The 27,868-nt window shown below is 39.0% G+C and overlaps 1 protein-coding gene across 1 annotated transcript in view; it reads left to right on the top strand.

Annotated features, from left to right (window-relative positions):
• The first annotated feature begins 8,498 nt into the window (after positions 1-8,498).
• The window catches only part of ARFGEF2 (ARF guanine nucleotide exchange factor 2), a 31,642-nt gene continuing 12,272 nt past the window's right edge, over positions 8,499-27,868 (top strand). Inside the window, exons 1-21 of the mRNA XM_084296537.1 lie at positions 8,499-8,714; positions 14,643-14,673; positions 15,526-15,649; positions 16,360-16,506; positions 17,399-17,578; positions 18,052-18,271; positions 18,929-19,000; positions 19,298-19,446; positions 19,830-19,960; positions 20,508-20,742; positions 20,983-21,082; positions 21,313-21,452; positions 22,062-22,170; positions 22,668-22,869; positions 23,593-23,704; positions 24,322-24,527; positions 25,392-25,476; positions 25,575-25,746; positions 26,815-26,966; positions 27,153-27,281; positions 27,660-27,818. Coding sequence (XP_084152663.1) covers positions 8,576-8,714; positions 14,643-14,673; positions 15,526-15,649; positions 16,360-16,506; positions 17,399-17,578; positions 18,052-18,271; positions 18,929-19,000; positions 19,298-19,446; positions 19,830-19,960; positions 20,508-20,742; positions 20,983-21,082; positions 21,313-21,452; positions 22,062-22,170; positions 22,668-22,869; positions 23,593-23,704; positions 24,322-24,527; positions 25,392-25,476; positions 25,575-25,746; positions 26,815-26,966; positions 27,153-27,281; positions 27,660-27,818 — 2,994 coding nt within the window. The 5' untranslated portion in view covers positions 8,499-8,575. The remainder of the gene's footprint in view (positions 8,715-14,642; positions 14,674-15,525; positions 15,650-16,359; positions 16,507-17,398; positions 17,579-18,051; positions 18,272-18,928; positions 19,001-19,297; positions 19,447-19,829; positions 19,961-20,507; positions 20,743-20,982; positions 21,083-21,312; positions 21,453-22,061; positions 22,171-22,667; positions 22,870-23,592; positions 23,705-24,321; positions 24,528-25,391; positions 25,477-25,574; positions 25,747-26,814; positions 26,967-27,152; positions 27,282-27,659; positions 27,819-27,868) is intronic.

Below are 27,868 nucleotides of genomic sequence, written 5' to 3'. Positions count from 1 at the left end.
AACATGCTTTCCCCCCCCCCCCCCCCCCGTGGTGTATGAAGAATTGGGATTTATAAGCGAAGCAAGATTTTCATGATGACACACTGGTGATGGGAAAGAACATAAATATTCTGTCTATGGATCATTTTCTATCGCAAACTTACCATGATTGTCTCCATCTGACAACTGGTGTTTGAAATTCAAGCTGTTCATGTTAGTTGGTTATGTAAATTACCCAGAAGTGTTTCTGTTCCCTAGCTGGATGGATAGATTGCACACAGCAGAAGTGGTTTGAAAACCCATAAGGGCAGTTCAGGCAAAAATAGCAAATAAAAAAGATGTCAAGTGTTTCAGAAAATGTGAAAGTGTTCCCTTTTTTCACTGTGCCATCATTGCAGACCCTAGAGAACTAGGCCATGCTGTGGATTGTTGGCTTGTCACAGTGTTGGATGGAACTTACTCTCATTTCATACTTGTTGGTTCATTGCCTTTTTGCAGTGTTACTTGCAAAGGTGCAGCCAGATCCCTCTCTGTCCCACTGACTTGCCTCTCTTGAAACCTTCTAGTCATGAAGCTGTAGGGATACAGCTTCATCCAACCAGGTCCCTCCCAAAACTGACCCATCTTTCTGCAGCTGTTGTCCTTATATAAATTAGCATGGAAAATGCTCTCTGGGAATAACTTGTCTCCAGTTGTAAGTGCCCTAAGTATTACCCAGCCAGAGCAGAGATCACCTCAGGAAACACCTCAGAATAATATTCAGTTACCCAGTGTAATCTTTTTGGCATGGAAGTAATGGGAAAAGGTACCAATGTCACCTAAAAGCTGCATCCATCAGCTTGAATTCTGATTTTTAAAGGAACTATTCTCCACCTCTTCCGCATTTTTTTCTTGTATAATCAAGCAGTCTTTGATCAAGTCAACTCATTGGTCTGGTACAGATGATTCAAGGATCCTTGTCCTCAATATCCAGTTGCATGCTCTCTCCTCTTTACCAACAAGCACGGAATGTGCCTGTATGTTAAATATACTCAAATTTCTATGAAAGAGAAAGAAAAGAACAAAGAGGAAGAGAGTTCTATTTCAAGAAAACAGAAATGAGAGTGATTCTGGGTTGCGGGTGGGAAATCCTAGCACATGATCCTTGCCATGTGTGCACAGTGGCAGAAATATAATAGCCCAAACAAACGAGAGACAGGTCGGTAATAAAACAGGAAAGCATAATTAACAGCCCTAATATTCTCTGTCATGGACCCCAACCTAGGCAGAATATCATCATGAGGGTGAATGCCTTGCTATGGCATAAATACCAGTATTTCTGAGTTGTTTTTATTGTGGCTAAGGAAAGCCCTCTGCTGGAGAGTTATGTTGTCCTCTCAATTTTGTAAACTACAGAATGGCTGAAAGGATTTAATCAGTTTTTGAACAGTGCTACAGAATATATTTCCATTCTTCACATTTCCTGTTTTATTATATTTGCAAGAATAAGCTATAGATTTTTACCACATTTGCTGTTTGGGGAGTAAACAGCAATAACAAGTTTTCTTAGGGTATCAAAAGTCAAACAAAGGCAAACTGGTGAACAGAATGAAGAGAAGTCAAGCAGAAAAAAATGCATCTCATAAACACACTGTATGCAACATGCAGGATCTTTTGTACTCTTTTCCTGAGGCAAATCCAAACAATTTTAAAGGGACAAAAGGACATTTATCATTTTTAAGCCTGTTTCTAGAAAATAAATTTGCAAACCTGTTCGAGATATCTTAATTTTCTATATGGTGATGTTTACGGCATGTGGTATCTAGTGGGGAGTGACATATTTAATTTTTTTTTCAGATTATCCTGCATGTGTGAAACTGTTTCCTGAAAGATGTTCCATTTGGCATGGATGACTGACTGTCTCTTTTGGTTTAAAATAATGATGATGTTGATGCCATGCATAATAGGAATTGCTAAAAGGATGTGAGTCACCAAACTAATCATGGTTTGCTGACTTGTAACAGTAGCAACCTAAACTTAGGACTCAACTCAGCAGTCCCGCATAAGTTCACATCTAACTTTAGCCCTTATATAAACTGTATGGAAAACTTTAAGCAAAAAGTCTCTCTTAATTGTCTAGCTCCTGAACTAAGTGCAGTTTCCTAGACAGTATAGAGATCGTCTTACTGATATTCAAAATAAGCTCCATCCTCCTTACAGATAGCTCTAAGCAAGCAGTTCTTCTCCCAAAAACTAATACTATTTTTCCAAACATCTCTTATTTACTCCAGTAAATGCAGGACTGATCTTGGCTTATCTTCCCTAGCAGATTTATTATCTAAGTCTAGACCTAGCCATAAGATTAACCTCACAGTTAGCTCTCAGCTTCTGGTCTCTAGCAGTCCGAAGCATGATTGTTCATCAGTGCCTGATGGCAGCAACATTAAATTTGTCTTGTCTGCTTTTTGAACATCTTTCTGAATAATGGCTTGTGTACTCAAAAGCATCAGAACCCTACCCTAAAAATTAACCTCAGTCCTAACTTTGACTGTTATGTTGATCCTAAGGAGGAAACCCATCTCCACCCCTCTCTAAAACAGAGCACAGTCTGCACTATCCCAATAGATTCTGTTGTAAACTTAATGTGACCACCCCGTCAGATTCAGGCCTGAACTTAATTCACCTCCCCAGTAGAATAAAAACTATAAACCTAATTCTACCATGACCATAATTGTAATGCTGGGAATAGATCTTTATTATTTCAAAAGATGAACACAATTGGCAAACTTGATGTTATGAGCCCTACTGTGAACCCAGAAACCTAATATAAACTCTAGCTTAGCCTACAGAGTCACAACCCAAAGCTCAGCCTGCTTCCTAACTCTGCACCTACTCTTGATTCTCCTGTCAACTTGAAGTAAGCAATCACTTTCAGCCTTACATATCCATAGCCTTTGATGATAATGTCTCCCCTAATTCATGCAATCACAGAATCACAGAGTTTCTAGGTTGGAAGAGACCTCAAGATCATCGAGTCCAACCTCTGACCTAACACTAACAGTCCCCACTAAACCATATCCCTAAGCTCTACATCTAAACGTCTTTCGAAGACTTCCAGGGATGGTGACTCCACCACTTCCCTGGGCAGCCTGTTCCAGTGTCTAACAGCCCTTTCAGTAAAGAAGCTCTTCCTAAGATCCAACCTAAGTCCATGTAAAATAGGCCTAGCAACAGCTCCAGTGAGTTTCAATCCTAACAATTGAAAATTCTAGTCCTACTCATAACAGGAATTCTGTTGTAAATCATAAGGGGAAACGAAAGTTGTCTGAAAACTAAATAGGCTCCAACTCTCTCTCAGTATGAGCACATTACTCAGTGCAGTCCCAAAACCAACTTCCTTAACTTCAGTGAGTGTCAGCCTTGAGCCTACCTATAATTCAAACCTTAAATAGTAGAGCTTCCCATTCACTAGCTTCATATTCCTCACATGCCACTAGCACTCAAAAAGCTCATTGTAGCTGAAACCTGGTATTCACTCTTGTCTCTGTTAAGTCCAAACTATAACCTCAGATGTAATCGTACACCTAGGAATTCAAATACTGCTGTAAGATTTGAAAGGCAAGTTTTTTGCTTGACATGTAACTAAAAAAAGATTTCTGTAAAACTGTCTGCTCAATCTATTCCCTAAAATCAAGACCATACCCATTTTGCTTCTCCAATGAAAACTAATCTTGTCCCACAATAAATGTCCTAGAATCAGAACTGATAATTTGGCTGACAATACATGAACAGCTTCTGCTGCTTAATTAGTTCTGCAAATGCTGCTGACAGTAATTACAGCCTTTTTTGTGTCAATAACTAAGTCAGCATCCCTCAAAAAAGACTAAGGGCCTTATTTGACTTTTAGTTATGTCACTTCTGCATCACTGTAATTTCACTGATAACTGTAGAATTACCCTTGATTTAAACTAATAGAAGTGAAAGAAGAATCAGATGCATAGACAGCAATAACAAATGTGGGCAATTCTTGGGGGACTGGTTTTGGATCCACTTTTCTTGGATTGTGAGTGTTATTTAAAAATTACACATTTAAAAATGCTAGCACGTGGAGGTGTAATATATCGGTACAAGAAAACTACACATTTTGTCTTGTTATTGCTAAACTGATAGCTTTTCAAGAGACGGGGCTTATTTGCATTACCATGGCTCCTTAGGATTACAAATTAGTGGAAGCTACAGTGTTCTCTGTCACTGTCCCCAATATGACAATTTTTCATCAAAATCTGACTACTGGTTAACTTTCATCAGCCAAATCTTCCTTTCTGACTTGTCCCTAACACAAGGCCATCATGTTCTCCGAGGCATATTCTACATTGAGACTGCAGATTTCAGCACTGAAATGAAGTGACTCTTGAGTCCAAGAACTATCAGTTTGTCTTTTGACTTCTCTCACTGTCAGTACTTGACTCTGTGACAGGTGATCCTGTTCTTACTTTTTTGTGTGTCTTCATCTCTCCCTTTCTATTAGAAAGATTATTAGGGAGACTTATTAAACCTTTTCTTATTTTGGATGTGCTAAATTAAAGTAGCCAGAAGAAATTTGAAATTGTTCCTTTTTTTTTTTTTTTTTTTTTTTTTTTTGTCAGTAATGAGGCTCTCAAGGTTCGTATTGAATTTTTTACTTTTCAGGACAGGGCAAATTAAATTAGATGTTGCCTGGTTGTTAAGATAGTCAGTGAGATATCCTGTGGAGAGGATCTGAAACCTTGCGGTATAGCAGAGCTACGATGGAGCCAAGAGTAGGAATTAAAGAAGGCAGCTGAGTCATGAGGTGCACAGCAAGACATCTTCCTAATTCCCTCCTGGTGACACACTGAATGAATATAAACCTGAAAAGCATATTTCTCAGACTTTGCATTTTGGGAACAAGGTCTGAAAAGTACAATTAAAACCCATAATGCTATCTGTATTTAGGTCTTTAATGCAAATGAATTCATCGACCTGGCATGTAAACTGTCTCAACCACTTGATGCCCAAGGTGATAAGCTCAGAAATGTAACACTTAAGTGGTCACAGACACACAGAGATATACAAATATGGTTTAAAACTTTAAGATGTTTAGAAGCCCAAAGGATATTGTGATATATTTCATGGAACTAGATACTCCAAACCAAATACTAGACCATGTAATGACTTAAAACCCTGCACCTTTACATCGGCAACATACTTGGAAAAATAAATAGCAAATATAGACAATGATTGCCCAGTTCATTCTATTTTAAAATAATACCATACTGAACCCTGATAGGAAAACACCAAGAAAAATACGGTCTATCTCAGCATTCTGAAATTAGTTGCATTTTTCAAAATTTTTATTGGAGTTAGTTGTTACTAAAGAAGCATAGGCTAGCTGGTTTCACTGTATTGTGCAATGAAATTAATACACAGACTATCAGCATGCAGTGTAAGGATGAAATGGACGAAATCTCCTCAGTGTAAAAACAATTACGTTACTGAGGCTACAAGAGTGAAGTCAGCATACCTATATGATTACAGGGATGAACATCTTCTGTATAAGAGACCAGAAATTAAAAAATAAAAATAAAAAAATTTAGGAACAACCAGACTTTTGATAGAAAACAAAATCCAAACCCTAGTCACAATATGGAAATATGCAAATTCAATAATAATAATAATAATCACTCCATACTCTGATTCCTATGTTATTTGTCTCTATTTTTCTGTTATTCCTATCTCTATGATATAGAGTCCATCCATCTGCTAATGGATAGCAGTTAACATCCAGACCAGATGTTAGGAATTTCCTAACTGCATAATTGGTGAAACACTGGAGGCAACAAACTGAAATGCTATTGAATCTCCTTTACTGGAGCTGTTCAGTAAGAGGCAGCATTCTGTCTTAGTGCTTGGAGATGTACTAAATGATCTGTTGAAGACCTTCCCAGCCCTGCATTTCTGTGATTCTGACATGGAATAGTGATCCATTCTAAACTTGTATTAATCACTTAATGTGGAGGAAAGTTCAAGTCGGTTGCCTAATGACAGCTTCAGCTGATAAACGCTCAGAAGGACTTTAACCTTCCAACATTGTCTCACATTTATTACATGGTGCATTTGCTCATACTAGAAGAGGCTGAACACACTATTATTGCCAAGAGAACAGGTATAACTAGGAGGTTTTTGAGGCAGTTACACCCTGACAATTTGTGACTTAATGACAAACCACAAAATTGTACTCGTATCACAGCCACGCTGGAACTGCTGATTTCCTGGGAAAACCCAAGTCTTTAGCTAGTAGCTTTAAAAACTGTTTCCAGATAGAGGCACTTCCCCCTGTTCTTGTCCGCCTTCATCACGTCTGATTTCCTATACTCTAACTCATAGTTTTCCATGTAAGTAGAGTCCTCAGCTCCATATAGCCAGTCCACACAAACCTCTGGACAGTAGAGGTGGTCACATAGCACCTGCCCATTTTCCACATGAAGTAATACTATGAATGCTGCACACAGGCTTTTATGGTTGGACCCTTTGTTAGTGCTTTTTAGACAAATATTGTAGAACTTGACAATGCTAAGTGTCTATTAATGACATTTTAAAAGATAAGAATGCCAGTGTTTGAGAAATAAAATCACAGTATAGACAATCTAATAGGTCCCTGTATTCTTAGTTAGATATTGCTGTCTTAATTTGATTAAGCCCATTGTGGAGGGATGTGGAAGAGGTGACTGCATGCTAGTGATGGTTGCAAGTTGCTAAAGGAGGGCATCAAATGAGTAATTTATCTCTGCAGATTATTTCCATAGATTATACTGGCTTTCAAAGAGTCCAGAATTTGATCTGGGGAATAAGACACCCTACCACATAGGGTGATGGATAAAAGGAGAAGAAACAATTGGGCATCAGGTTATAAATGGATACTAAATTTATGGGACGTGAAATTTATTTTTTAATGATTCATCTTTAACATGACTTTGGGTCTTTGAAACATCTGTATTCTTAGTGTCTCTTCACAGACCTTGTTCTGTGGAAGTTATCAGTGATAATGGAAACGCTGGGATGCTCAGATTAAAAGCTTTATAAAAATGAGGAGTATTGTATTAACGTGACCTCCCTTTCAGTAATTCCAACACAATCAATGCAACTGATTGCGGCAATAACAGTGCTTGCAGTTGGGATGTCCTGCTAGTGAAATCACCTGACACCCAACACATTCGGGGGATGCAACTCCCAGGGACATGCCAAGGGGACGAGTTTTTAAAAAGCGCGGATGGGCGCTGTAATACACCATAAATGTTTGTTCATTGTCTTTTGTATTATAAAAAACAAGGAGTTCTGTTTGAGGAGCGGGAGTTGCAAAAGCTCCCTGCTGAAGTAAGGAGCTGTATAATGCTTGCCTAGACACTATGAAAATTCTTTTGCTTAATGTAACAAAAAAGAGAACCCCCTCCCCTTCTCTCCTTCTGCATCTCAGTTGCCTCTTTTGTTCAAAGACACTGCTGCAAAGCTCATGTAACCATCTCCTGATAAATTGCTAAACTAGTGTATCAACATCCTGCCTTCCTGTCTCACGCTGGGCCAACATGACCAAATAAAAAAAGAAGTTGAACCACAACACCGAGGAAGACTACGGCCGTCATCTTCACGACCACCAGAGGGACAGAGACGACCCCCTAGCAACAGTGCGCGCAATCGCAGAATATACCAGGATGTGCTGCGTAATCCCGGAATTACCAAGATATAAAAAGGGACCCTGGCGGGGGTGAGGTGCGCGCCGTTGGTGGAGCCAAGACTCCCCGGCCGCCCAGCGGTGTTTTGCTTGCTGTTGGCTTACTCAGTAAATTCCTTTCTCTGGTTAACACAATGCTCTCTGAAAAATTAATTAAGGGGGCAATTTATAACAGGCACCAAGCCTGGTTTCGGCAGGGCTGACCCAGCCTGCTGGAACTGAAGGGGCAGGACATGGCTCCCAGCTCCACTTATTGTGGTGAAGGGCCTGGAACACAAGTCCTGTGAGGAGCGGCTGAGGGAGCTGGTGGTGTTTGGTCTGGAGGAGGCTCGGGGAGCCCTCATTGCTCTCTGCAACTGCCTGAAAAGGTGTGGGTAGCTGGGGGTCGGCCTCTTCTCACAGGTAACCAGTGATAGGACCAGAGGGAATGGCCTCAAGTTGTGGCAGTGGAGGTTCAGGCTGGAAATGAGGAGACATTTCTGCTCCGAAAGAGCAGTCAGGCACTGGGATGGGTTGCCCAGGGAGGTGGTGGAGTCACCGTCCCTGGGGGTGTCTAAGGAAAGGCTGGACGTGGTGCTTGGGGACATGGCTTAGTGGGTGATGGTGGTGAGAGGGGCACGGTTGGAACAGACGACCTCGGAGCCCATTCCTCCCCTCCCCCATGTCGGGGCCCCTTGACCGCCTCCCGGCCAGCGGCCTCCACGGACCGGGCCCCGCCTGCTGCCGGGGTCGCAAGTCGCGATGGGGCGGCGGGCAGGGCGGCCGGGTCACGTGACGGCGCCAAGATGGCGGCGCCGTGGCTGCGGTGTGGCGGCGGCCGCTGAGGGCGGAGGCGCGGCGAAGCTCCCCGGCGGCCCCGGCCCCGCCGCCATGCAGCCCCCGGGCCGCGAGCAGGATGCCCGCACCAAGAGCATGTTCGTGTCGCGGGCCCTCGAGAAGATCCTGGCCGAGAAGGAGGCCAAGCGGCCCCCGCACGGGCAGCTGCGGAGAGCCTGCCAGGTGGCGCTGGGTGAGTCCGCCCCCGCCGGGCCGGGAGCCGCCGCCGCTGCCCGGCCCGGTCCTTCCCGGCCCCGCTCGGGCTGTCACGGCGCGTCCCGGCGGGGAACAGCCCCACAGCCCAGGCGCCGCCTGCATTCGGGGTCTGTGAAGCGGGAGGGGCGCGGGGCTGCCCCGCCGGGACTCAGCTGGGGGGAATCAACCCCGAGCGTTTCGGCTGGGACACGGGGTGCTGGAGGGGCCCTTCTGTTGTCCCGGGCCTGGCAGTCCTCCGATACCTTCCGTCTGACTCGTGGACGGGCTGAAAACTTGGGGCGGCCACATACGGTGTGGTGTCTTGCACAACTGAGGCACTTTCTGCAAACTTCGTAGGCTGGTCTTCAAACCTGCACCTGCAAATCCATCCTTTCGTAGTACAGGACTAGGTGTTAAAGTTGTGAAAGCAGATGGCGTGACATGTAGGCAAAAAAACTAGGTAAAAGCAGTACAGCTCTTACAGGTAGACTTCTTTGTGGCCTTTTTATTTTATAGCACAGGTATCTCTTACAGTTTCACTTGGTTTGCACCAATATTCTTCCTTTAATTTGAGTGTATTTACTGTATGTAGAACATTGAAACAGGAGAGACCGGCTGAGTGAGTAAGGATGCTGAGCAGAGGCAAGTCTTGTCAAATGTATTATGAAAGCGAACTTGAAAAAAAGCCATTGTTTTTATCTTCCTGCCCACAGTCCTTACCTTGAAGAAATCTGAAGGCACTAACTATCTAGTAGTAACTACATAGAAGTGTATTTATTATTATTTAAAGTTGACATTGTGAGCAACAGAGATTACTTTTCCTACTTCCCTTTCCTGACTTCCCACCAACGTCCACCTAACCCATTTACAGGACTGGAAACCTGCTTGTCTGCTACATAAATACTTTTTGAGAAAGGGAACTTTCTTGAAAGATTAGTAGGAAGGCTTTTGTTTACTACCACATCAAAGACATGATACGAGGGGAGGAGTATTATGCAATAGCCACTTACTGGCATTTGTCTTTTGGGTTAGGGCTGTTTTACCTCCCAGTTTTTTAACGTATAGCATGTTTGATTTCAGTTAATGCTTGTGATGATAGATAATAATGTTGTTAATAATGCTGAAAAAAACGTCTATGGTACTACTTGACTGGACTGAAGCAGAGGTCAGCATGAATAGATAACCTTCTGTTGCCCAACTCTTCTACACTAGTAGGGCCTTGATTACTGTACTAAAGGCTCTCTGTTATATTTGGTAAATGTTACATCATTTCAAGGTGACAACGTGCGGACAGTTCCTTACATTCATGTGTGCTTTTTATTTTTAAACTTTATTCTGTGTAGAATAAGCTCTTTTCTAATCAATTTTTTTTAAAGTTTTATTTTATGTAAGCTTAATTAAGCTTATACTTTGTTAAATAAAAGTCAGTTTAATTTCAAAAGTGCTAGCTTAATTATCAAGCCCTGTGCTGTAGTAAATATGCTAGGGAATGTGGGAAGAAACATTACTTGCAGTCCAAAGAATTCAGGCCAGACTTCTTAATCTACATAAATAGTTTTACAAGAAAGAAGCTACAGTGTTTTCAATAATAGTAAAGTTCAGCTATCCCTTAATAATTAAATCTAAGTACAATTAATTCAAGAGAAATGTAAAGTTAACTTTATGGACCTGGTAACTGTGAGACGTTGTCTTTTAATTTTTCATGTCATATTTCAAATGATGCCCCTCTACCTATGACTATGTTCCATTTGCTATGCTGTCTTCTTTATACAACGATCTCTTGAATGGAGCTTTGAGCTATCATATCTTTTATAAAGCAGTCAGCACGGTACGGGTCACAAGTAAATTCTTGCTCTAAATAGAAAGGAATTGGTGTATTCAGGAACTATCTAACCTACCTAACCTTTTGCTATTTCTACAGCTTGTTCTGTGGTGGTACTGGAGTAGTGTTTCTGTTAATTACACATGCTTTAAATTTTTGTTTGGTGAGACAGGAATATATTTCCAACTACAGGAATCATGCTTCTGTTTTCTCTTTTATTAGTTTATAATGTGTTTCACTGTTGAGAACTTAAGTTACCACTGAAAACTGCTGTCATTCTTATCTAGGAAACACATGTGATACTTAATTCTAAACTGCTGTTGTCCTGTTCTTCCGTTCCCAATGGGTGTTTTACTGGAACAGTAGTCTGCAGTTTTGGACTGCAAAATATCTTCATGACTTTGTAGAAATGTTGTAGGCTCCTTATCACTCTCTATGGGTACCTCAAGGGAGGCTGTAGCGAGGTGGGGGTTGGTCTGTTCTCCCACGTGCCTGGTGACAGGACGAGGGGGAATGGGCTTAAGTTGAGCCAGGGGAGTTTTAGGTTAGATGTTAGGAAGAACTTCTTTACTGAAAGGGTTGTGAGGCACTAGAACAGGCTGCCCAGGGAAGTGGTGGAGTCACCATCCCTGGAAGTCTTCAAAAGACGTTTAGATGCAGAGCTTAGGGAAATGGTTTAGTGGGGACTGTTAGCGTTAGGTCAGAGGTTGGACTCGATGATCTTGAGGTCTCTTCCAACCTAGAAAATTCTGTGATTCTGTGTGATTCTCAAATAGAGTATGAACATGGGAAGGGTGAAAGGAGCGCTTATTCACTTCTGAACTGTACAGGGCTTGTTAGCTTGCACTGTTGGCCCAAAGCAGTGATAGATGTGTCCTTGGAAATGGGTTTGGTAACAAAACCATTTCTCAGTTATTAAAAAAAAAAAAAAATTTGCTCTGTCCATCCCCCTCTTGAAATATACAGGGTAAATATTGAGTAAGCAGAGTTGAATGGATTCCTTCATTCAGCCTCTTGCTTCATCAGTAGGTGTAATAGTTGTATCCAGTGCTCATAGTGCCAGTAAACCCCAGGAGAGGCGAGGAGAAATAAAGTTTTTAAACAGAGAAGCTGTTCTGCTCTGGTTTAGAAAACTGGTCTTAAACAGACAGGCAGTGTATTGTATATAAATAGTTGCCTAATAAGCACTTCTGTGGAGCTCTGGGCATGCACGGTTCTTAGCAAGTCTACTGAAACAGTCTGTATCCTGATGAATTTCCAGTGGAGTACAGGCAGCGCGTATCACAGCAGTTCGTATGGGTGAAATGCTAATTGTGTGCCTGGGTCTCTCAAATAAAGACTCTCAGAACTATTAATCTTACCCTACGAGGACTGTTTTTAATAACATACTATGCAGCCAGCCTGGTTCTGTGACATTTGATTGCCTAGGCACTTCCTTTGAGCTTTGTAAGCAACAGAATTTGTTTAGTTTGTTAATTAATTTTAATAATAATCTCTTCAGCCATGCCTTTGCTTAGGAATCTGTATGTGTATTTGTCTCTTGATAGAAATGACAAATGGCTGAAGTGAGTTTGTTTCTTGGTTTAGTAAAGCCTCTTGGCTGGCATACTTGGGGAGTGCTGGTGCAAAGCGAGATCTTGCTTCACTGTGGCAGCCTCCTGTAAAGGGCTCTCTACAGAGGGATAGAATCAATAAATGTAGGATGTCTTTTTGCATGTTTGCTTTTTGCTTTAAATTTAAGGCATCCTGGAATTAGGCAATACAGTGGACTGTACAAAAAAAAAAAAAAAAAAAAAAAGAAAAGCTGTTACTGCTGTTCCGTGTGTTTGCATTGGCATTGCTCTCCGGTGTTCTGACAAGCTCTGGAACGACATTGCTCGTGTCCTTGTGCTAACAAACTGCTGCTCTCTGCACAGAAACTGGTTTGCTTCCACTGCGATGAACCTGACCATTCATTAGTGCGGGGTGCATCTAACTTCAAGCCAGCAATTGTCCTTCCTTTTAATACGTAGTTTTCATTATACACAAACTTATACACAAACAGTTTAATACAGAACAGGGGTTACTTTTGGTATGTGCTTCATGCCAAATGCTTTCGTTATGGCAAGAAGCTCTGGAAGAAATGGCTGCTCCGGTTGTGCTGGCTGGTGGGAGCGCCGAAAGGCTTGCACTGAGTGTGGTGCATGGAGCTGAAGTCCCGTGTTGGGACTGCTCTGCTTGTAGGAGGAAGGGGCACAGCCACAGACCAGAAGCGTGGCAGTAGCAAAGGGCTGCTGCAGGCTGGCTCTGCCTGGCCTGGGCTTGGTGAGTGCTTCACGGTAACAGACTTCAGTTAGGCAACCGTTTGTTTCACTCCCTCTTGGTGGTCAGACGACCAAATGAGCTCTTCAAATGTGGAGATTTCCAAATGATTTTGATGCAATCAGTAGCAAGGGCATGGCTGTAACTTGTTTTTGTCTTTTCACTTATTCTTTTCTGCCAGCATTATTTATTAAAATGCTATTGTGATGCAGACACTTTCATGCTGCTTTGGAAAACCCTTTATATAACAAAAAAGTGGGGAACTTCATCAGAACTTGGTTAGATTTTTGTTGTTGTTGTTTGTTTTATTTTGTTTAATTTATGGAAGGTTTTGGAAAGTAAAATCATCATTGCTTTAATATGGGGCACTATTCTTATACTTTTTTCTAGTACAAGATCTAATATACCTATCTCAGTGAAGGTATTATTGCAGTATTAAACCTAAGATGGGCCTGGATCATGTTTCCTTAAGGCTAAAACTTTCATTAAACTTGCGTTTAAAACATTTTTTGCTATGCTGATCTGCTAGTTAACAATATGAGGGGGAGGATGATTTGTTTGGGGAAAAAAAGTCTTTCAGTTGTGTATAAAGAATTTTCTGGGGGTGCTGGTGAGGGGAAAACTCATCGCTTGGTTACTCTATAAACATAGAATTGAGCACTTAGATTTTTCTCAGCTATCGATGCTAATAATGAAACCTGTTTGCTTGTGCAGTATTAAATTTTACAAAACAACCTTTTATTTTCTTGGGTGGGCTCATTGCTCCATGTTTTTAGCATAGTTTGATTTTTTTTATATATATATAAACAACTTAATCTCTAGTTGAGGAATTTTTATTTTGGAGAAAATGCAGTCATCTCAACCCTACCCCAGGCTGCCCTCCCAACAAGCTCACCTTGTGCCTCCTCCAGGCACAGTGAATGATCAGTTTCTGATAACTTTGCAGTTTAAACAAGTTTTGTAGATGTGGTAACTTGCAGGGATGTGAGGTTGGATGGGAGGGACAGGATTCCACATGGTATTACAAATGTGTGTAGCTGTGCACCCTTATGGCATGTGGTCTCTTTGCTGTGTGTCAGTGTTCAGTTTGTGTCTGGTGTAGTGCAGTCTGCATTGTGCATCATGGTGATGTATTAGAAATACAAACAAACAAACAAAAAGATGCTAGGATCTTAAGGATTTGCTGGTGTTTGTAATAGAAATGAAGGATGCATTTTTCCTGTATTTACTCTTATGAAAAGCTCCCCAAAACTGTAAGTTCAAAAAGAAGGAGGAGGGAAAACTTTTTTTAAAAAAAGCTGCTGGCAAGATGACAGCATCCATTTAATATTCCTTATCTCTGAGTAAGAGTTTGTTTATTCAGCTGATGTCATATTGTAAGGTTTGTCAGAAGCGAACTAACCAGCATTGTAGTTAACAGGAAGCTCTGATGCATTGAACTCATGGTTCCTGCAGCGGCTTAAAGACTTCCTCAAACCTGAGCTCTCTGTGATGTAGGCTTACCCTAAAATAAAAAGTACGCTTGGGTTGTTAGTTTTTTTTTCTAAATATACCTTTCTACTGAGAATATTTAGGAAAAAAAAAAAAGCTTTTTCCTGTAGAAGTTGAGAGCTATGCCTTGCCATAAATTTTGTAATTGTCTATGGTCTCTGGCTTGGGATGCTGAAGAAGTTACAGGAAAGGAGCAGCTAATAATGGAGTGTAATGGTTTGAAACAGCTTTGCTTTATTATGCTTTCCGTATTTGTGGTGATGTTATCAATAACATCTTAGGTGTTAACTTCTGAATTTTTCTTTCTTTCAGATGAAATAAAAACAGAGCTGGAAAAGCAAAGGTAAATTATTAATTGCTGTAATTTGCAAGAAAGCAGCAGGTTGAATAATTTGGTAGTGGAAATGTAAGAGTACATACAAGTTATTGCAATGAACTTGTGAATATGCAGCTACTTACCTTTCTGCCATAAGCATGATTTGGCCCATGTTTCCCAATTACACAACATCTGTGGCTCTGGGTGCTCAAGCTGTAACTGCCTTCTGAATTTCACTATGAAATAATTGCAAAACTTCTAACAGGTGCTAATTTTTCACTTCCTTTTACTGTTCTTAATGCAGCCTGATAGAATACCTACTGTTCCTTACGGTTTTCTAGGTTTGGTGGTATATGATCCTAAATACATACATCAAGAGCACCTTTTTCAATATTACTTATATTTAAATAATTTTTAAATTTAGATTTATGTAATTAAATTCCTTAAACTTTTTAAACAATATTTTAGAACGACATGTCTAAAAATCATAGTACAATACTAGGAACTGAGCCCCCAAAATGTTTCTTTTTTTTTCCTGTTTTTCCTACAGGCTCTGTTTAAGTCATTCAGAGTAATTTGGGAAATTTTATCATTAAGTTATTCTCCAGTATTACAGGTAGTGGGACAGTACTGGAGTGTAGTGGGGGAAGAGGTAAGCTGAAGAATAAATAAAAGGTCAGATGTAATATGCGAAAAGATTAAGTTGTTTTAATGTGATTTTAAAGAAAAATGAACTTTCTAAAGAAAGTATGCATAAGAGAATACGTTAGGCTTTTATGCTTCTGTATACTATTCAGCTTTAATCAGAAAAGAGAGGATGGATAGCTTGCTGTGATATACGTATTCAGAAAAATTAACAGCTCTTCTCCTCTGACCTAGAGAAGGCACTGATGCTCCACCAAAAGCAAACTTCATTGAAGCAGATAAGTACTTCCTTCCGTTTGAGCTGGCCTGCCAGTCCAAGTCACCGCGCATTGTCAGTACTTCCCTGGACTGTTTACAGGTAAGCTTCAATTCGGACAGACTGAAATGGAGTAACGTGCAGTTACCTTGCATGCTGTTGGCTTTCTTCGAGTGCAGAAGTAATATCCTGAGAACATGCAGCTATGCAGATATCTGCTATGGGTGTTTTGATGCATAAATCATGCAAAATAGGTTGTCATCAGACTTGGCTCAAAGTGCATCTTGTGAAAGCAGGAAATGCACGTTTGTTGTTCTGTAGGGAAACAAACATTCATTGAAGCTCCTGGGTTATTCTGTAAAGATACTTAATCTGCATTGGTTTGAAAGGTCTATTTACCATGGTGTCCCTTGTAATGCTGATGTGATGGGAGGTCAGACTTTGGGATTGTTCTACCTCATTCCTCCTTAGATACATAAAGAAAAAACAATTTTGACTTGACTCTAGCTAACTTCTTGGGCAGAACTTTTCTATTGTGAGTAGGTACAAAGACTGACAATAAAAGGTTTTGTCTGGTAGTGGTAGACAGAAATGTTATGAATGGCAGAATGTATTGCTTATTAAATCCTGTTTTGTCCACAAGTACTTAGGACCCAGACTACTGAAGGTGATAATTTTTATGTTAAAGTTGGTTAAGTGAGGTTTGCTGCTTACCCCCCCCGTCGCCCTTCTTATGCTGTTCTTAACTGTATTTTACTAAACAGTATGTGATTGTCCGAATCGTAGAACTAACTTGTGTTCTTTTTACGTAGAAACTTATTGCATATGGACATATCACTGGCAATGCCCCTGATAGCGGAGCTCCTGGAAAACGACTGATTGACCGAATAGTTGATACAATTTGCAATTGCTTTCAGGGTCCTCAAACAGATGAAGGAGTACAACTGCAGATAATTAAGGTATTTTATTTGGCACATTTTGGCATGATTGTAATTTGCTATTTTTGTCTCTGATTTTGTAACTAAAAAAAATTAAATGTGAAATGCTGCTTAGGACCCAGTTTCTCCACTTCTTAAAACATTAGCTATGTTGCTGAATTTAGGGAGGCTATCAGAGAGTTTGAATTGATATGTGAAATAAATTTTCTTTTGGTGAAGCGGAATATAATGGAATAGTATATAAACTTTGGTTCTACTTTCTGGAATGACCCGTGGCCTCGAAACTTTATGTTGTAGAAATAGGACAACTTGGAGTTCATCTTCTAGGTTAGTAATGCTCACGTTCATCAGGTTACTGAATTACTATCACCCTTATACTATCACTCTGTGGAACTTTCACTTGAAGGCACATTAATGTAATGCAGTATCATGGACTGTTGCTCTAGTCTGTCTGCTGTCTTGTTAATTTTTTCAGACTGCTGCAGTTCATCTTCTCAAGTCATAGGAGTACCAGTTGTGTGTGATCTGATTCATGTATTTACGTGGGCTAATGTAGCTAAGATTAGAAATTGGTGAACTTTCTAATAATCTAATTTGATAATAATTTAGGCCAGCTGACTGTTTTACAGCAATGAAGCTATAAAACATAATGGTAACTGTTTAGTTCAGAGCAGGAAAACTGTCAGTGGAAAATTAATTCTGATAAAAAACACTTTAACAGGTCAGGAGAGAACAAAGATATATGTAAGTTATATTAAATTTTCTTTTGCTTGAAATGTAGTTTCAGAAAACTAGTATTTCTTTATAAAGAAGTCTTATAAAAAGATGTGTTTCATAACAAAACCACAGATTTTTATGGAAGACCTGTATAAAGTATATTTCCTCAGTTCTATTGTTTTATGGAATTTTTCAGGCTCTCCTCACTGCAGTAACATCTCCATATATAGAAATTCATGAAGGAACAGTTCTTCAAACAGTTAGAACCTGTTACAACATCTATCTGGCCAGTAAAAATCTTATTAATCAGACGACCGCCAAAGCTACACTTACACAGATGCTAAATGTCATTTTTACACGGATGGAAAATCAATCTGTATGTACCTATTACTTTTGCTTCTATCAAACATCTAGGCTTGACAAATGAACAGAATACTTTTTTTTTTTTTTTTTTGTATAGGTCTGTCATTGTAGTTAGATATCTGTTGATTTGAAATTTAAAACAGCTGTCAAATTCTGCAATGAAGCATATTGAAGTTAAGGAATTTGACCAATTGGTTAAAAATAACACATGAAACTTATTGCTGATAACAAGGTTTCACATTGTAGCTTTTGCTGAACAGCTTTGTACAAACAAATGATAAATTGCTTTTAAAATGAACTTGATACTGGAGTGGCTAAGCTAAAGCAAGTGTTTCTGACTGGAGTGGCCAAGTGATGGTATCTTCATTGTTGGGTTTTTCCTCATTAGCACATGAATTCTCATGGGAACATTGGTTACCGTAGGCATTTATTTTTCCTTATCATGTTTTCTGCCTTACATTAACTTTATCATAATGCTTTCTCAAGGTACAAGAATCCAGAGAAGCAGAAAAAACAAATCAGCAAAAATCCGTGTCTCCTGCAACTCATGTGGTCACCAGGTCTCCAAAGATTGGTCAGTTAAAGCACAACCATCAGGAAGACAAATGTGTTGTGCCTTTAAGTGTGGAATTAACTAATGGTGAGCCTGAGAGAACAGAATATGGAAACCTGAAGTCAGGGCAGGATCTGATTCCTTCAGCATCAGGTGAACAAGTACTGTTTTTGGTTACGTTTCTATTGGAAATTGTTCTCTTACATTATTTTGGGGAGAAATGATTGGGGTTATTGGTTGAAATCATATTTACATCTTCTTGGTAGCTATTGAGAGTATACAGGCTGTTATTACATATTGTCTACAACATTATAATCATTGAAGAAAAATTCTTCATCTGCCCTAGAATTCTAGTAAAACTATATATAGTTATGTATATAGAATTATACTGGAATTTGACTTGATTAGTTAGATAGGGAAGGAAAGGAGAGAGGATAATTGTGGTACACCTGAGGTGACAGAATTACTTTGAGATAATCGAAATGTCATGGTAAAAAAAAAAAATGCATTTTAAGAAGACGTTATCATATCCATATACTGTATCCAATTTGGGAAAGTATATGAAAGAATAAAAAATTCCTGACAGTTGATAAATACAATGACAAAACTACTGCATTAAAAATATCAGTGCTTTGATTTAATTTAAGGAAATAAAATTAGTATTTTCATATGGCATCTTATAAATGGTTTTAAATGAGAGGTAGTGAAGAAAATCTACAACTGTTAACACTTCTGTCTCTGTCCCCTTTATTCTTTGTCTTCTTCCTAAACAAAAGTACAAAACTCATAAAACTATCTCTGTTTCATCAGATGAAACAACTGATGGAGGAAAGGAAATGGTTAAAGGCATCTTGGAAGATGTAGTTGAGTCAGCTGTGAAAGGTAGTGAAATCTTCTGAAGTAAAATAGATGCGTGCATATTGCAAAATTTTATTCCTCTCATTATAAAAGCATACTTTTTTTTTTTTAATATTACTGCTAAGCATCTTGTAAAGAACACCTACTAAAGCAGTAAGGGCAGTCTTTCATTGTCTTAAAGGATTCCTCTTTTGCTCATAACTGAAAAATTCTTCTAGTTTATTAGTGCTGCTTCTGTCTCAGTCAGTTGTAGAGCTTCACAAATGTCATGGGACAATGTCAGTGAGTGATTTCAATTGTATTTTTCTTTTTCTCCTTTAGTGGCTGAAGAGAAACAGGTAACAGAACTGGTTAAGGCTCTACCTGCAGTAGAAACTGCAGATACTGCTCTTTCTGTCTCCAGTAATGAAAATGTACAAACGAATGGAATTCCAGATGATGGACAGTCTGTTTCCTCTACTGATAACCTGGTAAATAACTTCACTGGATGCCAGTGTATGGATAGAAAAGAGAAACATTCTTTTCACGCAAACTAATAATGTGGGATTTTGGGGAGGGAAGGAACAGAAGCTTTCATGTGTGTGTCCTTAGGTTTAAAAGGGAAGCGGCAACTCCAGCTTAGGTAGATGTTGAAAATAACTGTTCTAAAATTTATTGTTAATTCTATTTTAATATTGACGGGAAGAGGGAAAGGCAGTCAACATGTGTTCAAAAAAAAAAAAAAAACCCCAGGTCACATGTATTCCCATTTTAGGGTTTCATTTATGCCTTCTCAGAAGAGCTGTAGCATCTTCCCAATTGTTTTGTTCCTTTGTTTCACTGAGGATCTAATGTTTTATTTCTTGCTCTTTAGGAAACAGATGTATCTGGACATCAAACTGCTGCAAAGTTTTCCCATGTTCTACAGAAGGATGCCTTCCTTGTGTTCAGGTCACTGTGCAAGCTCTCCATGAAACCACTTGGTGATGGACCTCCAGATCCCAAGTAATGAGATTGTATTCGTTGCATTCTCCTCTCTAGATACTTTTTGGAGACAGGGAGTGCAGTTAAGTAGTTGCTGTATACTAAAGCAGGCATTCCGAATTCACCTGTCAGGCCCGTTTTTCAGTTAGCTTGATGAATCTAAGATTGAAACTTGCTTCATAGTATTAGAAATGTAATACTTGAGGGATTCTTTTCTATGTGTGATCGGTTTGTTAACCGTATCGGTTGAAGTGGTCTTGTGAAGTGGCCTTGTGGTATTTGTGAGGAGTTTCATTTTTTTCGAGGGCAGCAGTGTTAGGAGGGGAATCCTTTTGAATAGGATTGAATTGCAAGTATCTGTTATCCTAGTCCAAGTTGTTAATATTCCTGGAAAATTTCTAAATGAAGATTGTAGCTGTTGTCCAACATCGCTTGCAGGCTTATGTTTTTTTTTTTTCCCATTTGACATGTCTTAAAATAGAAAATAGCAGTTGTTTTTTCATGAAGTGGAAGTAGTACATAAGTATTTATTCAGAGATACAATAACTAATGTTGATTTTTTTTCTAGATCCCATGAATTGCGTTCTAAGATAGTGTCTCTTCAGCTTCTTCTCTCAGTACTGCAGAATGCTGGTCCAGTTTTCAGGACACATGAAATGTTCATCAATGCAATAAAGCAATACCTTTGTGTAGCGTTATCTAAGAATGGAGTCTCATCTGTTCCTGATGTATTTGAGCTCTCTCTTGCCATCTTTCTCACGCTTCTCTCAAATTTTAAGACCCATTTAAAAATGCAGATCGAGGTGAGAAACTTCTATCATTTTAATGATGCTGTAGTTCTCAAATAAGGATACTGCCATGATAAAAGTCCAATGGGAACTTAGAAGTTGATGTCTTAGCTTGGTTGGCTTAGTAAACTGGTAAATTACTACTACATTTGAATTCTAGTATGCAAGAGAAATTACTGAGTAGAAATGAATTTGCACTCTTGATTTATTTCCAGCAAGTTTCAGATCAAGTCCTTTACTGCATTTATTTTGCAGGTGTTCTTCAAAGAGATCTTCTTGAATATTCTAGAGACTTCCTCAAGCTCCTTTGAACACAAATGGATGGTGATTCAGACTTTAACTAGAATTTGTGCAGGTATTTCTATTGTGAAAAGCAGATGCTTCCTCTGGCAGCAGAGTAAAATGATTTTGAAGACAAATGCTACATATAATATTTAAGAAATTCTGTGAAAAAATTTATTTGATCCCATAGTGCTTGGGTTAAAATGCCTGTGTTAACCCTCACTGCCTGCTCAAACTGTCTGTTTCCTTTTAAAAATGCTGTTACGCTGAACTCTAATGCTTGCACTTTCATTTATTTTCTAGATGCCCAGTGTGTAGTGGATATTTATGTTAACTATGACTGTGATTTAAACGCTGCTAATATATTTGAACGCCTTGTAAATGATTTGTCCAAAATAGCACAGGGACGAAGTGGGCATGAATTGGGAATGACTCCTTTGCAGGTAAAAATGACACTTTTGAGGATCAGGTACAGATTTTATTTTCCATAAATGATGATATCTCTACATTATTGATACTTCCAGTGGTTTGCATGGTTCATAATATACTGATGTTACTTATTAGTTAGCTGTGTTAGATAAGTTAAACTGGATGATGAAGCAATATGATTGATTTACTTGGATTTACTGTGTGTGTTTTCATTGTGATACTGAGCTTGTTCTGGGCTCTTTTGTTGGCTTGCCAAGGGAGAGAGAATCAAATGAGCCACCTTCTGCTTTACCCAATGACTTTCCTCCTGAGATTTATGCCCCAGAAGTACCTTCATCTGGAGTGCACCTCATTCCTTTGATTAGAATTGCATCAGTACTTGCTGGTTTATTTTTTTCTGCGTTCTTTTAACCAGAAAGTAAAAGCAATACCAAGAGACTTTTGCTTCAGTGTTTGAATAAGACTGTTTACTGAACAGCTAAGGTAGTGAGACACTTGTCTTGTTTGTGGAGAGATCTGATGCTATATACTTGCTGTATGTTCTTAATGTTCATAATGCATCCTAAAACTATAATATATATGTGTATTGCTTTTTGTTTTTTGTTGTTGTTGAATATTTTTAGGAACTAAGCCTGAGGAAAAAAGGACTTGAATGTTTGGTTTCTATTTTAAAGTGTATGGTAGAATGGAGCAAAGACCTTTATGTGAACCCCAATCATCAGGCTAGCTTGGGTAAGATGGTTTGTTTAAGTAAGTTTGTCCCTGTGTTTCCTTATGGTTTGGAAGTTTTATTCAGCAATGTAGATGCTACGTTTTTGCATGACAAATTGTTTATACAAGTAAGATATTTTTACAGATGGTTATTAGTGATGTTGCAGTAACTGATTCTTTGAACATCTGGTTCAAATAACCAGATTCTGTTTTAAGGCTATTAGCCAGGCCATTGTCAACACTAGAAAAGCTGATTTATGTAGAGCAAGAAATGGGACAAATCTTGCAGTTGTGAGGTTAAAGTGCAAGTTTTCTCCATAGGCTCTGAAGCTCTTTTTCCTTCTGCTGAACTGTTTCAGAATTGCAGCCATGTAGCTTATTCACGTAGTGCAGACTGTCAAAAAGTAAGCCTACTCAAATAAGAATTTTGGCTCATAAACATCTAGTAGAAGTTTTTCTGACTAAATGTTTTTTTTTGCTGAACAGGATGACTTAAGTCTCTCCCTGTTCATAAATAGGTTTGTACAAACCATCTGAACAGGAAATGGCTGAAGGAAAATGCCTTGAGAGTGGAGGGAGACGGAGTAGTGTCAGTTCCTTGGACTCCACTGTGTCATCAGGAGTTGGAAGTGTTGGTACCCAGACCTCTGTCCCAGATGACCCTGAGCAATTTGAAGTTATCAAACAACAAAAGGAAATAATTGAACATGGGATAGAGCTGTAAGTTCAATATGACAAGAAAATAAAAACTTGCTAATAAAGAAATGATACATACAACCATATTGTTTCTTATGGTCTTAGACAGTCACATGTGCAAGGAAGCTAACAAGCTGAATTTAATCTGGAAGACGCTTGCCTGCTGTTGTTAAGAGCTAACATTGGAGGCTGTCATAGTCAAAAAGGAATTCAGTGAAATCTTGGATGGAGTGGTGTGTGGTGTCATAGCTTTCCTTTGTGCTGGTTCAGCCATGCAAGAGAGGAAAGTGTGTATATATACTGATCTGAGCAGACAGGCTTATTGTTGTCTTCTAGCTCTTAAACCATTTGTTGTCTATTATTGAAATAGTTGTAATTAAATGATTTTCCAGCAATGGTTTATTTCTGTTTCATTTATTTGGAGATCTTTGCCTGTAAATGCTACGAACAGCAACATTTTTAATGTTTCATGAAAATTCCCCAATTTCAGGTGTTTCAAATGGGTCAGTTTTTATTGGTAGCAATAATTTATAACCTCACTAGCAACTGAATATACCTTATGAGATATAGCCTGTTGCGTGATACAGTTCATGTATTTATTGCATGTTCTTTGTCCTTTTTCTAATTTTGAACGAGACAAAACTGCAAGTTAGCATTTGGTTTAGAAGAGCTCTTTAAAACTAAAACTTTATTGGTGGGAATGTTTTCAATTGTATGTATCACCTTTCTCCCTGTTTTTGTGAATAGGTTTAACAAAAAAACAAAGCGAGGAATACAATATCTACAGGAGCAGGGAATGCTTGGTACTACAGCAGAGGACATTGCACAATTTCTGCACCAAGAAGAACGTCTCTGTTCTGTAAGACTATGGGCAACATAAGATAGTTCATAATGTTTTAACAGGAATACTTTTGCCCCTGTCATCGTCTGATATTTGTGTATGCACTCAGAGTTCATATTTAATTAAAAGATAACTAGAAACTAAAGGCTCTAATGAATGTACTTAATCCCAATACTGCTTTCTCCTTACTTGCTGTCCCTGGCTTTTTAGTAAAGTAATTGTGTTTACAATAAAGTGCTGAAGGGATCCCCGTGAACAGGAACATGTGGCTTTATATATCTACATCAGCAGTATCTTCCAACCTAGATGATTCTGTCGTTCTGTGATCTGGCCAGCAAAGAAATATCACGTGGCGCAGTGGCAAAGCATAGTCCACTGCATGTGAAATTGGGTGCAATTCACCCTTCCTTGGCCCTCCAGTAACGCAGAATTCACCATGGGGAATGAGGGAAGCAAGAATATGCAAGCTAAATCCATTTTCTACTGAGACTGGTTTCTTGTCATCCTTGTAACAGTTACTCTGCCTGCTCAGTGAAGTCTTACAAAATTCACTAGTGTGCAACTCTTGTACTTAGACTTTATTGCGAAGCTGGCAGTTGGATTACACAGTAATAACTGTCTCTTGTGTTTTTTAGACTCAAGTAGGAGAATTTCTTGGGGAAAGCAACAAGTTTAACAAGGAAGTGATGTATGCCTATGTAGACCAGCTTGATTTCTGTGGGAAAGACTTTGTCTCTGCTCTACGTATATTTCTGGAAGGCTTCCGGCTGCCAGGTGAAGCCCAGAAGATTGATAGATTAATGGAGAAGTTTGCTGCTAGATATATTGAATGCAACCAACGGTAAATCAAAACGTTTGTATTGGATAAGTACCTGAAAAATGTCTGTTTTGTTCATGGCCTTTAGCCATAAGGTATAACACTTACTCTTACCGGGTCAGGTATTTCTACAGGTCTGCATGGGAGAGCAGTTCTTGTTACTTATATTGGTGCAGAATATCTTCACCAGCTAGGTAAAACATTTAGAAAGTGTATGGATGGCGGCATTTCATTAGGTTCCAAATACTTGCTAGAAGGAATTACTGGAAGAGGGAAGCCCTAAGTATGTTAAATTATCTGTGTGTTAACTGTTCTGGTTTTTGACAAATGTGGGTTAGTCAAGAGTAAATAACAGCAATGAGCAATAGTAACTACTACATGGCTTAAATAACTGCTAAGATATATGTTTTTGCTTGCAATTGACATCAAGGATGCAGTGTTTTCTTTTCTAATGCAATAAACAAATTAGCTGTGATGTTTCGCTAGGTGTACAGGCTTAATTGGTTCCCATTCTGTAGTCCTGTTGATGTATCACTGGGTCGGTTTTGTATAATTCGTGATAAAAGCCTGGGAGTGAAAAATAGGCTGTTCCTTAGCTTTTGTGTGGTCACCCAAAGAAGGATAAAATATAAAATTTTGGGAGTGTCTTTGAAACTCCCCTAGTCATCATTTGTATCCAGCTTTGCAAAGGTGTTGCTTTTAGGTTTTAAGATACAAATAAAAACCAAAATTATTTGGGGCTTTATGCATTTCTGAAGACTAACTTAAGTCTGTGATCTATTTAAATATGTATTGCTTCTGGCTATTTTTCCTGCATGTTGAAATAGAGATAATGGATAGAGGAATTAAGCCTCTTAATAACCTGTTTTGTTTTTCCCCCTTTCATAGGCAAACACTTTTTGCTAGTGCTGACACTGCCTATGTTTTGGCATACTCTATTATAATGCTGACTACAGACTTGCACAGTCCACAGGTAGAAAATAAAAAGAAACAAAACCAGATTTGTAAAAGTTCAGATTTCCTTGGAACTTGGTATGCAAAATCTGATACCTTGATTCTTTTTTTTTACAGGTAAAGAATAAAATGACAAAGGAACAATACATTAAAATGAATCGAGGAATCAATGACAGTAAAGACCTTCCAGTAGAGTATTTATCCACGATCTATGAAGAAATAGAAGGAAAGAAAATTGCTATGAAAGAGACAAAAGAATACGCAATTACAACCAAGAGTAGTAAACCAAGTAAGAAGGAACTAGAAACTGGAATGACCACAGTATTCTGAACTATTGCATTAACTTTCAGGATGGTGTAGTGGAGTTCAGAGCCCTTTTGAAAAAACTTTGTGCAATAAATAAATTAAATTTAGAATGCTAATATCTATATCTGGAATGAAACTGTCTCAGTTATTGATTAATGCAGCTACTTCTATGATGGAAACAGATGTGTGAGTGCATCCAGCACCATTGCAGAGGCACTTGAAACTAATGTTTTTTTCATGGAAGTGTGAGGGAAGTGGTAAAATAACTGAAGGTGGTAGCGCTTGATTTGCTAATTAGCAAAATGTTAGACAGCAGGTAAGCTTTTGTTTCCTTATCAGTAGCATGGCATACATGTAGTTCAAAGGCTGATAAATGTCACAGTCTCGTTATGTCACATTATGATAATGTTTGAAAGAGACTTATGCATGTAGTATATTTGTAGAAACCATTATCTCTGGTTGTACTCTGTGCTTCCTCAGGATAGTGACTATTCATTTAATTCTATTTAGCAAATTCTGAATCTTCAGCATAGTGCTTTTCTGGTGTTTTTGTGCCACTTGCAAGTTTCCTAGATCAGAACAGGAACAATTTATCTTCGTGAAAAGTGAAGTTGCAACCTTGCAACCTTTAGTGTAAGGGTAAAGAAAAACAGTTAGTAATTTGTTCTTCAAATTGGTGATAGCCAGTTTTGTTCTGAGCATGTCAGCCTAAGCAATGAAGGATTTTCCATCCATTTTTATAAGTGGAGTGGCTTGACTTAATAGAGTATGCCTCTCTGATTTCTAGTGATTAGGTCACAACACACGGCATATAATAAAGTGCTGAATTAGTTGCATTGTGTAGAATAAAGTCTTAAGTTGGTATGTGGGTTTTAGTGCTAGAACTCCTTGCTTGTGACCTGTGACAGCTTCCTGAATTCTAACACTTGTGGAGGATGCATTTGGATTCTGTTTGGAACACCTTAATTTAATTTTTGTGATACTCAGTAAGAAGATGTGGATTGTGCTGTTATGAAAACAAACCAAATCATCTGTGTGGTGTTTCCCTTAGGTGTAGCTAATGAGAAGCAGCGGAGGCTGTTGTACAACTTGGAGATGGAACAAATGGCTAAAACTGCTAAAGCTCTCATGGAGGCAGTAAGCCATGCAAAGGCTCCTTTTACTAGTGCCACTCATCTGGACCATGTCAGGCCCATGTTCAAAGTAAGTGTGTGAAATTTACCGTGTATTTTCATTGCTAAGAGTTTCAAGCAAGGAAAAAAAAGTGGAGAAATGACTGTGAGAGAATTAACAGGTGGATTTTATTTTGGATATACATGGTTCAAGCTGTGCAGTGTTTTGGGCTAAAACCTTAGTAAACTCCTGAACTTTGTTTCTTCCTTTCTTTAGCTTGTATGGACACCGTTGTTGGCAGCTTACAGTGTTGGTTTGCAGAACTGTGATGACACAGAAGTTGCATCCCTTTGTTTGGAAGGAATACGATGTGCAATTCGAATAGCCTGTATCTTTGGAATGCAGGTTTGTGTGAGACTGAGCATGGGTGTTGCTAATGTAGGCAGTGTAGATTCTGGGAAGAAGGTGGAGGAGCGAGGAATTGCAAATAATTTGCACAGAGAAAATAAGGCTTACATACATTGTTGAAGTGGTCAAATAAAACAGTATCGTCTCTTTTCAGTTGAAGATCTTTAAATGTTAAAGCTTTTCTCAAATTCTGCTTTCCTTTTGTTTCCAAGTCCTGTAAAAGTATTTGCCAGCTTGCCTATTTTCATTCTGCTGAGAAGTGTTTTAATATAGTCACAGACTATGTAGAAAAAAATTGCTTGGGCATGCTGGAGAAGTATCCTTCTGTAGCTCTTCAGAGACTTGATTACAATGACCTGTTTCTCTGTCTCATAGCTTGAACGAGATGCTTATGTACAGGCCCTTGCTCGGTTTTCCTTGTTGACTGCCAGTTCCAGTATTACAGAAATGAAACAGAAGAACATAGATACCATTAAGACACTTATTACAGTTGCTCACACAGATGGCAACTATCTCGGGAACTCTTGGCATGAGGTAAAAACTTGAATAGCTTAAGTATGCAACTGCACTGTCCTTTTGTCCAA

The sequence above is a fragment of the Netta rufina genome, assembly GCF_964035555.1.
Source record: "Netta rufina genome assembly, chromosome: 16".
NCBI classification, from domain to species: domain Eukaryota; kingdom Metazoa; phylum Chordata; class Aves; order Anseriformes; family Anatidae; genus Netta; species Netta rufina.
The sequence above is the reverse complement of the archived record's forward strand: the minus strand, read 5'-3'. Positions and strand labels throughout refer to the sequence as shown.